At 37.7% G+C, this 17223-nt stretch overlaps 1 protein-coding gene across 2 annotated transcripts in view; it reads right to left on the bottom strand.

Moving 5' to 3' along the window:
• The window catches only part of XYLT1 (xylosyltransferase 1), a 427805-nt gene that overhangs the window by 308642 nt on the left and 101940 nt on the right, over positions 1-17223 (bottom strand). Inside the window, exon 2 of one of the 2 annotated variants that reach the window (XM_074200787.1) lies at positions 4935-4973. The exons of the other annotated variant lie outside the window; for it this stretch is intronic. Coding sequence (XP_074056888.1) covers positions 4935-4973 — 39 coding nt within the window. The remainder of the gene's footprint in view (positions 1-4934; positions 4974-17223) is intronic. 2 annotated transcript variants of the gene reach the window in all.

The following is a 17223-nucleotide window of genomic DNA, read 5'->3' as shown; positions in this document are numbered from 1 at the left end:
AGATTGCTGAATTTACAAGAAATCAGGACTCAATACTTCAAAACCAAAAGAATGAAAAATTAGAAGAAAATATGAAACATCTCACTGAAAAAACAACTGATATGGAAAACAGATTTAGGAAAGATAATTTAAAAATTATTGGAATACCTGAACGTCATGATCAGGAAAAGAGCCTTGACATCATTTTCAAAGAATTACTACAGGAAAATTTCCCTGATATCCTAGAAGCAGAGGGCAAAATAGAAATGGAGAGAATCCACCGATGCCCCTGAGAAAGAGATCCCAAAAAACCAACTCCTAGGAATATTATAGCCAAGTTCCAGAACTCCCAAGTCAAAGAGAAAATATTACAAGCAGCTAGAAGGACACAATTCAAATACCATGGAGCTGCAATCAGGATCTCACAGGACTTAGCAGCAACTACATTAAAAGCTCATAGGGCTTGGAATATAATATACCGAAAGGCAAAAGAGCTTAGAATGCAACCGAGAATCAACTACCCAGCAAAACTGAATGTCCTCTTCCAGGGAAAAAGATGGACTTTCAATGAACCAGGGAAATTTCAGATGTTCCTGTTCAAATGGCCAGAGCTGAACAGAAGGTTTGATCTTCAAATACAGGACTCAGGTGAACCATAGAGATTGGAGGAGAAGAGGAAAATATGAGGGACTTAATGATGATGAACTGCATGTATTCCTGTATAGCAAAATGACACTGATAATACTAATAAGAAACTTCTCAATTAACAGAGCAGGTAGAAGGAGATTTTATAGATGAAACACAGGAGAAAGCTGAATTTGAAGATAAAATATGGTGTAAAAATAGAGTCAATAGAAAATAGGGAAACATAATGGGAGAAAGAAAAAGGAGAGGGAAAATAGGCTGAGATATTTCATATAATAAAATTTTTCTTTATTATAATGAGCTATTGCAATGATATGGAAGGGGGGAAGGCAAGGGGGAATGAGGGAACTTTCGCTCTCATCAGAGGTGGCTAGGAGAGGAAACAGCATATATACTCAATGGGGTATAGACATCTGGAGTAAGAAGGGGGGAACAGGAGGAAGGGGGAATGTGAGTGATGGAGGAGAGGATGGACCATGGGGGGAGAGTGGTCAGATATAATACATTTACTTTTTTTACTTCTTGTGAGGGGCTGGGATTGGATGGCCTGTCTGGGACCATAGGGCCAGGTGAATGCTGGGCCTAAGGGGTGGTCCCCAGAGCCAGGGATCTGTCTGCTGTGCCACTCAGCTACCCTACAGCACAGTCAGAGTGAAAGGAAAGAGAAAATATAGTACATTGTAGTGGAGAAAAACGAAAGAAGGGAGTTGCAATCAGCAATGGCAATGGTAGAAAAATATGGAAGTAACTATGGACTTATCATAAAGAATGTGATCCACCTGCAACAGAACTGGTGGTGTTGGAACACAGACTGAAGCACATTATTATTATTATTATTATTATTATTGTTGTTGTTATTGGGGGGGGCAGGGCAAATGGGGCTAGGGGCCTGCCTGGGGCCACATAGCAGGGTGATCATTGGGTGTCTGAGGCCAGATTTGGACTTGGGTGCTCCTGGTCCAAGGGCCAGTGCTCTGTCTACCACCCAGCCACCCTTACTGTTTTTACTATTTTATTTTCTTTTGGGTCTTTTTTCTTTTTTTTTTTTGGTTTTTTCAGGGCAGTGGGGTTGGGGTGGCTTGCATGTCACACAGCTGGGTGATTGTTGGGTGTATAGGACCAGATATGGGCTCGGGTGCTCCTGGCTCCAGGGCTGGTGCTCCGTCCACTGTGCCACCTGGCCATACCTACAATTATTACTATTTTTTTAATTTTAATTTTAATTTTTTTCTCTCCCCTTTATCACTCAAGTGAGTCTATAATTTTTTGGGGGGAGTGGGTATTTTATTTACTCTTAAACAAGAATATTTTATTAATGTATAAAAAACATTATTTGTACAAAATGAGAATAAATAATTATTAAATAAAGAAAAAAATGCTAAAAAAATTATTGGAATACCTGAAAGTCATGATCAAGAAAAGAGTCTTGACATCATTTTAAAAAAAATTCCTACAGTAAAATTGCCCAGATATCCTAGAAGCAGAGGGCAAAATAGAAATTGAGAGAATCCACTGATCTCCCCCAGAAAGAGATCCAAACAAAACAACCCTCAGGAATATTATAACCAAGTTCCAGAACTCCCAAGTCAAAGAGAAAATATTACAAGCAGCCAGAAGGACACAATTCAAATATCGTGAAGCTGCAATCAGGATCACACAGGATTTTGCAGCAATTACATTAAAGGCTCATAGGGCTTGGAATATAATATTCCAGAAGACAAAAGAGCTCAGAATGCAACGGAGAATCAACTACCCAGCAAAACTGAATGTCTTCTTCTAGGGGGAAAAAAATGGACTTTCAATGGACTAGGAGAATTTCAAATGTTCCTGTTAAAATGGCCAGAGCTGAACAGAAAGTTTGATCTTCAAATACAGGACTCAGGTGAAGCATAGAGAGTGGAGGAGAAGGGTCAAATATGAAGGACTTAATGATGATGAACTGCATGTATTCCTGCATAGAAAAATGATACTGATAATACTCATATAAGACTTCTCATTTAATAGAGCAGGTAGAAGGAGCTTTTATAGATGAAGAACAGGAGAGAGCTGAATTTGAAGATATAATATATTGTAAAAATGGAGTCAATGGCTAAAAGGGAAATGTAATGGAAGTAAGAGAAAGGAAAGGTGGAATAGGCTAAGACGTTTCATATAATAAGTTTTTTATTACAATGAGCTATTGCAATGATATGGAAGGGGGAAGGCAAGGGGGAATGAGGGAACCTTTGCTCTCATCAGAGATGGCTAGGAGAGGAAACAGCATATATACTCAATGGGGTACAGACATCTAGAGTATGAAGGAGAGAAAGGGGACAGGGGGAGGGGGGATGTGAGTGATGGAAGAGAGGGTGGTCGGTGGGGGAGAGTAGTTAGATATAACACATTTTCTTTTTTACTTCTTGCAAGGAGCTGGAATTGGATGGCCTGTCTGGGATCACAGGGCTGGGTAGTTGCTGGGCCTTAGGGGTAGTATATGAGCTTGGAGCCTCTTGGCCCCAGGGCTTGTGACCAGTCTGCTATGCCACTCAGCTACCCTACAGCACATTTAAGAAGAGGAACAGAGAGAAAGGAGAGAGAAAATATTGTGTGTGGTAGTGGGGAAGTACAAATGGAGGGAGTTGCAATCAGCAATGGCAACAGTGGAAAAATATGGAAGTGCTTTTGTGATGGACTTATCATAAAGAATGTGATCCACCCACAACAGAGCTGGTGGTGTTGAAACACATACTGAAGCACATCATCATCATCATCATTATTATCATTATTATTATTTGGGAGTTTTGCAGTGGATGGTGTTGGGTTTCTTGCCTGGGGCTGCACAGCTGGGTGATTGTTGGGTGTCTGAGGCCGGATTTGAACCTGGGTGCTCCTGACTCTGGGACCAGTGCACTGTCCACTGCGTCACCTGGCTGCTCCTATCATTATGATTGTGATTATTATGATGATGATTATTATTATCATCATCATTTTTTTTTATTTTTGCAGGACAATGCATTGGGATGGTTTGCCTGGGGTCACAGCAGGGTGATTGTTGGGTGTCTGGGACCAGATTTAGGCTCAGGTGCTCCTGACTCCAGGGCCAGTACTCCATCCACTGTGCCACCTAGCTGCCCCTATTAGTTTTTTTAATTTTAATTTTAATTTTTCCTCTTTACTTTATTACCCATGAGGGTCTATATTTTGGGGAGAAGGGGGTATTATGTTTACTCTTAAACAAGAATATTTTAGTAATGTATTAAAAAATATTTGTACAAAAATAAAATAAATATAATTTTAAAATACATTATTGATAGAAAGCATGAAATTATCAAAAGGAAGTATTGCAGGGGAGGGGGGGAGGGGGGAATGGGATGGTGCTGAAGGTGAAAGAAAGTTAAAGAATGTAGCACATTCACATCAATTAGGAAGAGAATAAAAAGAAACAGTCATTTAAGAGTATCCAGGTTGGGGCAGCTGAGTGGTACATTGGCTACAGAGCAGGCCCTGGAATTAGGAGGACCTGAATTCAGACACTTGATACTTACTAGCTGTGTGACCTTGGGTAAGTCACTTAGCCCCACTGACAACCAAAAAAAAGATTATTCAGGTAAGAAGTGATCAACAAGGTCAAAATTGGGTGGGGGGAGCATTGGAAGAATAAAATGAAGAAACAAAACAAAGCAAAAAAAAAAAAAGAAATAAACCAGATAACCCTACTAAAATCTGAAAAAGAAAGAAAATAAGAAAGGGTATACAGTTTTTGATTCATTTTATATATATATATATATATATATATATATATATATATATATGATAAGAGAAAATGGAAGATATGGAAAACAGAATTATCATATCGAGAAATGTGATCTAGTATTTTAATTAAAAATATCTTCTTTGTAAATGTCTTATTATTTAAAAAAAAAAGAAATGGATGGCCTGTCCAGGATCACACTCCTGAGAAACACACTTCTGAGAAACAAGGAAAAGGGAGATAACTACTTGCTTAGGTTAAAGAAAATATCTCCAAAATAAAGAATAAGGTTGTTTTTCAACAAAGCTGTATATTTCTAAGTCATGCAAGCATTTCTCCTCTTCCTAATTGTCACTGCTACTCCATTTTTAAAGCAGTACCGGTAAAGTCAATAAGTAATAATAATACTTTTCTTCCCACTGTGCCTACCCCTCAATGTTCCCAAGGGCAGGAGAACACATGTACAAGTAGACACACACACACACACACACACACACACACACACACACACACACAAACACACACACAAACCTCAAGGATAGGGACTGAGCCAATGCAATATATATAAAAAGGAACTGACCTGTGTCTCCAGGCTGGTAAAGGGACTAGGTGGTGACTCCTAAAAGGTAGAAAAACAATAACCAAACATAAACATTAGAATAATAAATTTAAATTTTATGATACAATAAAACATGAAATAGTACTTAATGTCCTTATTCTCCAGGAAAACATAAGGGAAGGTGGCCCCATTCCTTTCTCTCTACATTCCAAAATAGAAAGATATTAGAGTTGCACAGAATACCTACATGCCCCCAAAATCTTCAAATGAAGCAAAACTTCCCTTTCAGAAGGCACTATCTTCACAGATATGCTGTCTAAGATGAAATTCATAGGTAGCATGCCTAGAATTACTTTAAAATTAGAAGAAAGGAGGATCTCTTGAATGCAAAGTGGGTCTGATACCCTTGACATCACAGAAGATGATAATTTATGTTCCTGGCTAGAAACCATTTTGGAATAAAGACAGAACCCAACTACCATTAAGTCCTTGTTCTAATTAAAAGAAAACTAAATGCTTTGTCTTTCATTAGTATTAGAATCTCTCTCTCTCTCTCTCTCTCTCTCTCTCTCTCTCTCTCTCTGACACATACACACACACACACACACAAACACACTCTCTCTCCGTCTCTCTGTCTCTCTCTCTCTTTCTCTCTCTCTCCCCTGATGATTAAGAACCTACTGGAAAAAAATCAGCAAGAGAAATCAGGAGGACAGGGAAAGAAGAAATTAGGCTCTTCTCCTGCAAGTTTGAATTACTGTTTCCATAGGCTAAAGCTAAGGTCAGAGAAGGCGAGGGTGACCTTCTTCCTTCCTTCAACCCCCTGAACACACAAAAATCAATTGACTGGAAAAGCTTGGTGGTAAATCTGGGGGTCATTAAACATTAGCTCTTTTCTGGAGAACAAGAAGGAAAGAGAGTAGCTGATGCTTTATAATACTAAGGTGACAAGTTGAGATTCACAAGGAAGGCACTTGATTGAACATGTAAGGCACACCCATATTTGAGTCTGCAACAATTCTAGAGACCTATCCCTAGCTTTACCAGGACTCAGGCAAGATACAAAGATCTAAATCTAGACTGTCTCTAAAGGTAACTGGATCAAGGTTCAAGAAATGATTGAGATTCTGCTTCTCTCTATAAGACAACTGAGTACTACCCATTTCCTAGACTGTACAAGTCCCACTGGCCCAACTCATAAACAAAAAGGAGTTGGAATGAAATTATTACACATAAACTCCTAAACTGAAAAACAAGCCCTTACACTGTATGATTATGGCTCTCCGACATCATTTTCCTAGCCCTGTTTCCAGTGAACATAAGATGGCCCAAAGAACAATTTGCAAGTTAATTGGTACAAACCTTCCTATCAAGAATGCTTCATCTCGCTAAGGATAAGAACGTTTCAAATTCCAATGTTCCAAGGGAAAGGTACAATTTTTAGCTTTCAGATTAGCCACCATTAGCTGGGAGTGCTTCCCCCTTATGTAAAATTTGATGAAGAAGAGAAGAAAAGTGGAGAGAGGAAAAGGAGAGGACATTTATTCATTGCTATGTGCTAATAAGCAGTAGACTGAAAACTAGGGATACAAATAAGCAGGTAAGAAAATCCCTGACCCCAAGGGGCTTTACATTCTAGTGGAGGAAGACAACACAAAAAGGGGCATTGAAAGTAGGAGAAATACAGGCTGTGTCAAGATGTCAGCAAAGTGGAAGGAAGTCTAGTTTCTCACAAAATAAGTCTAGGAGACTCAGAGGCAGAGTTCTGATGGTAGGGAGATTAGGATGATGGCTTGAAAGCAGGACACATTGTATGAAGGTCCCAAAGTGATCTGGAGGTCTGACCCCAAGCAAAATGAAGCAAAAACTCAACTATTAGAACCAAGAAATTTTATCTGATCCTTATTCCAAGGCATCTGTCACCTAGGTATAGGTTGCTTTTCTCCAATAGAATCTAAGTTCCTTGAGGGCAGATATTTTCCCCACCTTAATATAATGGATGTCTGTTGAAATGAATTGAAGATAATACCTCATCAGTTTTCCATGGATTTACTTCCTTGAGAAGCTACAAGCAAGAATTTTTCAACTGTTTTGATATAGTTTAGTCTTTTTCCTAGATACAGTGCCAAGAACAGTCTTTTTATTTTTTCCACGCAGAAATCAGAAACCCTACAAGCTCTTGGTCAGGGGTCCAAAGCTCATTAAAGAGCTTCTGAAGAGCAAAGGACAAAATGATCTATTTAGCTTGTTAATTAAATGGTCAAGAGAAAGATAATGTCCTTGCAAGCAGCCACATCATTAGCACTTGGGATTAACTTTCCAACAAAATCTTTCCCTGTATACCCTCTGAACATACAAAGAACACTAGTAACAGCCTAAGCCCCGCTGGCCCAAGGTATTCCTGCAGGGTCTCACTTTCTCCAACATCCTGCTTAATTAGAAAACCTAACGAAGTAGAACCAGGTCAATGATGCTGTCTATTTAATCCATCATGTCTGTCTAAATTAGAAGTCTTCAGTTTACAGTACAGTAAATTCTTATCTGTCAGATTAGAAACCCCTAGAGACCAGAGTAAAGATTTAGTACCCAGAGATGCTGCCATCAATTGCCATTCATTCTCCAGCAAATGCCAGCCTAACACATGTGCCAGGAAGGGCAGGCTTCTTTCAACCCTCTCTCCTAATGACTCAGAACTGAGAAACACAAAAGGGGAAACAGTGCCTTTTACACCCACACAAACACCCCACCCACAGACACACACACACACACACACACACACACACACACACACACACACACGGCAACAGTAGACAAGTCTAGCTGATTTCAGTCAGCTACAATATGGAGAGGATCTCATAGGATTGGGAGTTGAGGGATGGGAAAAAGTCACCTAGTACAACCCTATCATTTTATAGCTTAAGAAAATGAAGCCTATAGAGATGAAGTGATTTCTCCAAGATCATACAAATAGTAATAATAATAATGGTTGGCATTTATATTGTTCTTTTTGGTTTACAAAGTGAATTGTACCCATCATCTCATTTAATTATGATGGCTGCTCTCTTAGGTAGGCAGTAGAAATATTAATCTCATATTACCAATGAGGAAACCAAGGCACAGCAAGATTAACCCACTTGCCCAAGGTCACAGAGTCAGTTGCAGGATCTTAACTCAATATTATCTTGTTCATTGGCTGTAGACACATTCCGGATGTGTTGTACTGTAGTAAGAGATTATTGTTCTCTCAATGGCTGACCCTGTCAAGACCTCAGTCTGTCTATGACTTGGATCTCAGTCACAACCAGGCTACTCTAACTTTGGCAAAACCTCAGACCTACAGAATGCAGTGGCTGCTCTTGAACATTACCATGGTTACTTGAACAACCACTGACCAGTCTGCAGGGGTAAAAGGACAAGTTAAGCTACTGGAGTTGAAATGCTTTTTCCTTATCCTTTCTTTCAATGGAAAATACAGCCCTACCATGGACCAAAGAGCATTTCTATCAACAGATAAAATAACAAAAAAAAGACATAAGTTCGTAGCTTTAAAATAAAATACTGTTCTCTAATTCTTGAAAAGGGAAGTGGCCCCAAGAAATACTGATTAGGGTACACTGTGGCTAAAAAAAAAAAAGCATTGCATAATGTAGAAAGCAAGGAAGATTGCATACAAATGAAACTTATACAAACTTATGGACTGCATTATGACAAGAGAATATAAAAACTACAAAGTATTCTATTCACATTTTTATTGCCAAAGTTAATTGTTTAAAGTAGGAGGCTGTGCCTCAGTTGTACGAATTGAGTAAATGAAAAATGATGGTATTTCATAATCTTTGTTTTACAGAGCTCATTAAATATTTTTTTAGGTTTTTGCAAGGCAAATGGGGTTAAGTAGCTTGCTCAAGGCCACACAGCTAGGTAATTATTAAGTGTCTGAGACCAGATTTGAGTTTAGGCACTCTTGACTCCAGGGCCAGTGCTCTATTTCGCCTACCACCTAACCGCCCCTCATTAAATATTTTCCATCAAGAATACCTAACCATCAAGGCCTTATTTAAACCAATATTTTTTTTTTGTAAAGAAAGCATACAGAGAAGCAAAATAAATGTGTTGTAGCTTTTATTTTTTTAACTAAATTTTATTTTTCATCATACATTCAACATAACAAGTATATTCCTCCATTCTTGCTAGAAAAATAATCATGACTGTGCATTTGCCCTTAGTATTAAGGAGTTGCTTTATGCAATATTTTTACTACATATCTTGACTTAAACCTTCTGAGGAGGGTTTCCATGTCAAACCCGATGGAATACCCTTGTTATCTGGGATAAATGATTTTACTTCTCTGAGGTTCAGTATCTTCACCTGTAAGATAAGGTGGTTGAATTTAAGGTCCCCTGTAGGTCTGAATCCTATGCAGTGAAAAACCAACAAAAAAAAAAACCTTCTCCAATTCTGAATCCACAGATTAGGGATGGAAAAAGTCTCAAAAATCATCTTAATCACCCCCTTCCTCTTACACAAGAAAACAGTGACCACAATTGGGAAAATGATTCAACCAAAGTCATAGAGCAAGGAATAAGAGAATTAGAACTAATATCTATTTTTAAGTCTTCTTAGATAGTTTTATACATCTCTAGTTTTTACTATACCAACTTCTCCTTCTACCAAGTTGTCCTTCAAAGCTGAAAGGAATTACTTCCGCCTCTGATAATCCATCATTGTTATATGTTTGTCCTTCCTAGTCTAATTGATATAATATTTTTCCAGATAACATGTCTGCCTTATTTTATTCTGTTAAAATATGAGCTTCTTGAGACCAGGTATCTTTTGTAAATTTTATCATTGTATCTCCTCTTGAGCCTACTAAGATCACTGTATATCATACTCAATACTTGTCACTAAATTCAATATTACATGTTTCCCCCCCCCCCTAGAAATAAATGATCTAATCTAAGAAAGTTCATTTTTCAAAAGTTTTCCAAGGTACTTCCCCAGATACTCCATGTATTGTTACTGTTGCTGTTATTGGTTGGTCAATTTTCAGTGGTGTCCAACTCTTTGTGACCCCATTTGAGGTTTTCTTGGTAAAGATATTGGAAAGATTTATCATTTCTCTCTTCAGCTCATTATACAGATGAGAAAACTAAAGCAAACAGGGTGAAGTGCCTCACCTAGGGTCATACAACTAGTAAGTGTCTAAGACAAGATTTGAAATCAGGAAAATGAGTCTTCCTAACTCCTGACCCTGGATTCTATCTACTGTGTCACCTAGGTATTCCCTTTAGCTGGAAACAATTTAGAAAATGTTCTAATAATTGCCACTGGTTGTTACTTTGCCAATATCAAACTTTGGAGCTGGTTGTGTGTGTGTGTGTGTGTGTGTGTGTGTGTGTGTGTATCTGTCTGTCTGTCTGACTGTGTGTCTGAGAATGTTTCTGATGGAGGGAAAAATAGAAGAGAAAGAACAAAGAAAACATTATGAATGGTACAGCCCAAACTATATTGTGAGTCAGTAGAAATATCCAAATTTTTTACTACAGACCTTCCACAGGACATCAAGTCACTGGATGTAGGAGGGACAAGATTGGAGAAGAAGAAACAAAGAAGAATAAGAGAAAAGTCTAGTATTTTCATAATTATAAGTTTTAAGAAAAGCTGGAAGATATAGTAGTGTATATAGAGTGTCTTCCTGCCTCAGTTGGTAAGACCTGGGTTCATTTCTCAGGTCTGACACATAATCTCAATGCCTCAGGCAACAATCTAAAGCAGATTCAGAGTAGTGGCAGATCTGGAGTGGAAGGAGTTTTCTATTTTCTTTTTTTCTTAAACCTGGGAAATCCTTTCAGCAATAAATAATTATTCCAAAAAACCCTGATGTTTTAATATGAAAGAACTGGCACCTTAACATATTCTGGAAAGCAATTTGGAACTATGTCCCAAAAATCATTAACTTGTGCAAATTCTTTTACTCTGAAATTAAGCATATACCCCCCAATGATGAAAAATAGAAAAAATAATTCACAAGGACAAAAATTTCTATATCAGTCTAACAGAAATCTGGAAACAAAGTGCTCAACAATTGGGAAATAGCTGGACAAACTGTGATAAGTGAATGAATCAGAATATTACTTTGCCATCAGATGACAAAAGACATGGATTCAAATATGGAATATTTGTATTAATTCATACAGAAATATAGAACCGATACAAAATAAAAGGGAGTAGAACTAAGAGAATTATAAGATGATGGCAAAAGTTTAAAGAATGAGTATGATCAGGACTTCAGAGAACTGAAATATGCTTCTTACCTTGGTGGAAATTTAATGGATTGTAAGTGCTGAGTATGTCATATATTTCCAGATATGATCATTACAACTTAAATATATTTTGTTTGATTTTAACTTTATTAAAAGGGAGGTCTGAGTGGAAAAGTGAGAAGTGTGGAGGACAAAGAGGAGTGACTGAAAAAAAAAAAAGTCGAGAGGAAAAGAATTACTAATGAGACATTGAAAAACAGGAAACCATTGGGTGAATCAGAGAGGATATAGACAATCAAGACATCATTGCTGTTCCCATGTTAAATAGAACAAACTATACATTGTAGATTCATAGTTTCAAGTATAATCCCCGTTTTCTGACCTTTGTGTATGGAAGGATCATATTAAAAGATTATTTTCCGGTACATAATAAAAAAAATCAATTATTAGAAAACACACATGGAACTGTTTTACCATTTTTCAAAATGGCAAAAATTTGCAGTGGATTCATGATACCTGTCCAAGGAAATACTACTATAAATTAATCCCAAATGCCAAAAGTGATTTAATCTGGAAAATAACAAAGTATTAGCTAGGTCAAAAATGCTAAAGCAAAGACAAAAATACATTTTTAATTGAAATTTTATTTTATTTTTCCAGTTACATGCAATGGTAGTTTTTCAACATTCATCCATTTGCAAATTTATGAGTTCCACATTTTTCTACCATCCTGTTTTCCCTCTTCCTTCCCCCTGATGATAAACAATCTGGTAAAAGTTGTAAAATTTACATTTGTGTTTAACATAGTTACAGACAAAATACATTTCTTTACCTTAGCATACATTTTAGTATTATAATAATATTTGTACATAAATACAAAAAGCAAAATTTTCTTTTGTAATTCATGCTTTCAAAGGTTGAGAAATATTGCTAGATTTCTACTTTTATAGAAATATTCAACTTTAGAGCTATTCTTTAAAATGATTTCCTTTTTTACAGTTGAAAATACTGAGTAGGCCGGGAGAGGAATTTGTCCAAAGTCACACAGGTAATTAATTAGTGACAGTGTCAGTAATTGAATCAAGGTCATCTCTTTATCATTTCAACACTTTTTCTATTAAAAAAACAGGTAACTTTTTTTGAAATTGTAGATCCTAATGTTAATTCTTCCAGTTAAGGAGTGCACATTTTTTATTTCTGCCTTATCCTTTGATATCATTCTGCTATTTCCACCTTTGTCTCTTTTTCTTAGTCTTCCATACCAGTCACACTTACTCATCATGTTGTTTTGCCCATAGTATTCAGTTAATCAGTGAACAATCATTCAAAGCTATTTCTATAATACTGTTGTTGTTGATGGGGTTTCAGACATGTCCAACTCTTTATAACCCCATTTAGAGTTTTCTTGGCAAAGATACTGAAATGGTTTTCCATGTCCTGCTCTACATAATTTCATAGATGAGGAAACTGATACAAACAGGGTTAAATTACTTGGCCAAGGTCACACAGCTAGGAAATGTCTGAGATCACATTTGAACTCAGACCTTCCTACTCCAGGGTCATCTACCTGCCCTATTCCCATAATAAACTGTATATAAATTTCCTCCCCTTTCCAATTTACCCTTCCCCAGAACACACCTCCTTTTTAAGTTATAATTTGCTTTTCAACAAGCAGAAAAGTCTTGACCAGAAGATACTGTTTTCCTTCTAGAATATCCCTTCTGTCTCTATGGAATTTCACAAGATTTGGATCTGAGTTGCTACCAACTTGGGAAAAGGTAAACCATGTGGCTCAAATTTAAATTGCTAAGAGTATGGACTGGTAGCCTCCGTGTCCCCCCTCAAGAAATCTCTTAAACAGTGATCATTTGTTATGCCTTAGGACAACCTCATTTAAAACACCAGGTCAGTGAAGCACCCCAAAGCATGCACCTTGCTTGGCTACCCATTTCCTATAGGGGATCAGAGTTGATTGGGGAGAAAAATATAAACCCCACAAAGGGCACAGAGGAGCAAACTCTAAGTACATGAGAGAAATGATGCCAAGTGGGTTGGGTTCCTGATGAATTCCTTCCAAATAAAAAGTCAGAGAGACCACAGGTTTGGTTTATTCTTCTGAATTCATATCAAATTTCTCAGCTAAGTAATGAAATCACAGCCCAGGTATAACCAAGAGAGTATCAGAATTAAAAATTTAGCAAAATCAGTAGTTTTACTTGACAGTGAAACTATACAGCATATATAAACACAAAGAAATAATCAAAGAATGTTACTTTAATTCCTTCTGCATTAAAATTTTAATTTAGAAAGCAGCAAGCTAAAATATCTATGATTCATATGTCCTTAAATAGTTTTATGTAAAATAATAGACAGGAATAAGAACTAGACCTCTGATTTCATTGGTATGGGAAACCACTTGAGAAAATTCTTTCTTCCAAAGCAGGTCAGCACCTCTGTAATTTGTATTCTTAGACAGATGCCCAAAGCACTGAGTGATTATGTGATGTGTTCAAGGAATCATAGAGCTGGAATGGGTCAGAGACAACTCTTGAATCCAGGACTTTCTATCAGGTCTGATCCCCATATACTCTGCCATGTTGTAACATTTTGTTTCAAATAAAATAAAATTTTGCTAATTTATTGAGCTTCACAACCTTTGCAAGGGCCAATTTGTCCCTGAAAAGTTGAGTCACTGATATATAAGATCATTCAATCAGATTAGGTAATTAAATTATAACAAATTATCTTTAATCTTACAAATTGCTTCAATCATAACAACATGAGAGGCAGGAAACATTATTTCAACTATTTTCATGAAGTAGAAATGAGGAAGATCAAATGAGATGATATCTGTTAGATGCTTAGCATATAGTAGTAGGTGTCACATAAATTGTTTACTCCTTTCCTCCCTTAAGTGTCTTGCCAATAGACATAGAAAATGATAAATCTGAGATTCGAACTCTAGTCTTCTCCCCCCAATTCTAGAATACTTTTTATTAGCTACATTGTTCAGTATGTCCATAGAGGCAAAACTTCTTATTTATGTGCCCTGGAGTGCGTACCTGTACAGAGCTCAGAAACAATAAACAACACATGCCCATATCAAGAAAGAAATGAAAACTCAGGCTGAAGATTGCCTCTGAGAGAGCCACCAATACATAAGAGTAAGTATAAATCAGACTCCTCTACTTCCATTACCTGGATTCTGTTAGAATGCTGGGTGGTCGTGCTGAATTTAGGACAAGAAGGCCTAGGTCCAAGATCATGGCCACAACTTCATCTAGGGCCTCTCATCTGGAGGATGTGAGTGGCCAACCAAGCCCCATCATTAGTTGCTCAAAAGCCCAGTTTCATCTATCATTTTGGCACCCAAACACTTGCTGTGGTTTACAAAATGGCAGGTGGCCCAACCAATCTCACAGATATACTGCTGTCCACATAGGAGGCTGTTGCTAGAGGCCCACAGACCAATCTTTTCTCCAAAGTTTCTGGGTCTAATAGAAGTTTGGTTCTGTTATGAAGATGTTGGGGACTAGGAAGTCATGACTCATATGGCCTCCTTACAAGTCTTAGCATCATAAATCTCAAAAGAAGGAAGGAATCTCAAGGATCACCTCATTCAAGCTTGAAGAGAAACCTCCTCTATAAAAATCCCTAATACATGATTTCCAACCTCAACGTATCTTCAATGATGAGATGTTCACTCCTTCTTGAGGAAACCTATAGCTCTAATTGAGAGACCTATTTTTCCTGATGTTGAGCCCTTATGAAATGTCCATATATTACTCTTCATTTCTCCTTCTGAGGTCAAGAAGGGCAAAACAAATTATTTTCTCAAAATAAGAAGATAGCTATTCTGTTTTCTCTAAACCTACTACTAGGCTAAATATCTTCATTTCTCTAAGTCATTTTCCTCCTTAGAAGGTTAACATTGCATCAGAACATCTTTCATAATGCTAGGTTTTTAAACATTACACATTACCCTCAGCTGAAAACAGGCAAGAGGAAAATTAGGATTCAATGATGCTCCTGTGTTTGAATACTTTCTAGCAGCCCAACAAACTGTTGATTCAAGTCCTAGGAAAAAAAAAAGGGAAAGGGAATGATGCAAGAAATATCTAAGAAAAATGCCACTTCTGGTCAAAAAAGATGTTAGAGGTGGAAGGAGATGAGGAAGGCCCGTACTAGGAATGAGGTTGTTTTTTTGTTTTTTTGGGGTTTTTTTTTTTTTTAGTTTTTTGCAAGGCAATGCGCTTAAGTGGCTTGCCCAAGGCCACACAGCTAGGTAATTATTAAGTGTCTGAGGCTGGATTGAACTCAGTACTCCTGACTCCAGGGCCGGTGCTCTATCCACTGCGCCACCTAGCCGCCCCTAGGATTGAGTTTTGACAAAAAAAAAATCTGAAATTGATATACATCAGAGACAAGGGAAAAATAAATAAAATTTCATCCCTTCCTCAACTTTCCCTTCATCATCACCCCCAAAGATCTATCATGTTCTTTCCCTTTAAGTTATAGAAGCTCCTTTCTCACACTCTGTCACATTTGCAGTTTTCTACAAAATGACTTTCTGTCTTCCTCCCCTTAAAGAAAAAAAAGGAAGAAAAGCTCAGATCTTAGAAAGAACCAGTAGAAGGACCAAAGAAGCCTAGGTTATTTCTGAAGATTCATCTTTATGTTTACTAAGTCTCTACTATGAGCTCAGAAACTCCTCCAATTATAATTCTGACAGAGGATCTAGGGAGGAGAGAAGCATATAAGAGAGAAGGGAAAGGAAGAGTAAGAAAGAGGCTGGGAGAACAGAAAGGGGCTATTAGAACCGACTGCTCTCATTTCCTGTCTGGGGCATCTGACCTAGCTGCTAAGGAATAGACTTGCTGTTTGCTCATCAGCCCCTACACTCCCATAACCCTGGCATCTGAGCTAGCCAGGTCTTCACAAATGTGTCCTGGAGCTCAGAGTCCCATGCTTATTCTGGACAAGGGAGCCTCCTTCCTGTCGAGACAGGAAGATGGAAATAAAAGTCCAGCCTGGAATAAGAGCATCCTGTAACTCACTCACAAAGCCACAGCTGGGGGGTGAGGGGGGTGGAGGGGGGAAGCAGAGAATGGGGGAGAAGGGGGAATTTATTTTTTACAATAAGCTCCTTTTACGAATGAATAGCAGGTCTCTCCTAAACTCTACATCAATGGTTTTGTTTCTGAAACTAATAATTCTACATCCAGAAAGCCAAATTTACCAGACCTTGTGCCAAGGTCACACAAGATCCTGAGAGCCCCTGGGAGGCTGATAGTCACAACTCTCCATGAGACTAACACACTGTGGTTTTGCTGCCAGGCTGGCATGAAGGATACAATGATCTTGCTTTTAAACTTTTTTTTAAGTCTGTATGCTACATATATATATATATATATATATATATATATATATATATATATATATTTAAAATCCCAACAACAAACCACGTGCCACAAGTTCAGAATATCAAGTTCTTAGATTTAATTTAAAAAAAAAACAAGAACTTGAAGGATCTTTTTAGGGTACTGAAAATTCTTTTTTACTTGGACTTCACTAAAGTACCCAGAGGGACAAGGAAAGGGTTAGAACTGGAGTTTGACATGTCGAAATTTAAAGTCTTTCATTGAATTAATACAGCTTATTTCTGACTGAATGGTCAAGATCATTAAAGGAAGATGCTTAGTGGGTACTTTAAAAATTCACTGTGGGGGTGGCTAGGTGGCGAAATGGATAGAGCACCGGCCCTGGAGTCAGGAGTACCTGAGTTCAATTTGACCTCAGACACACCTAACTGTGTGGCCTTCCACAAGTCACTTAACCCCATTTGCCTTGCAAAAAAATCTAAAAGAAAAAAATTCACTGTGGTGCCTTCTACTAGATTTGAAACAGAGGATCTGGGTTCACATGACTACCATGTACTACTTCCATCTGGGCCTCATTTTCCTTATCTGTAAAGTAGAGGCTGTTGGACTATATGTTGGACTATATGACCTGTTAGTCAATAGGTCAACAAGCATTACTAGTCCCTA

Source organism: Macrotis lagotis, chromosome X, assembly GCF_037893015.1.
Source record: "Macrotis lagotis isolate mMagLag1 chromosome X, bilby.v1.9.chrom.fasta, whole genome shotgun sequence".
NCBI classification, from domain to species: domain Eukaryota; kingdom Metazoa; phylum Chordata; class Mammalia; order Peramelemorphia; family Peramelidae; genus Macrotis; species Macrotis lagotis.
This window is presented reverse-complemented; position numbering and strand designations above follow the sequence as displayed.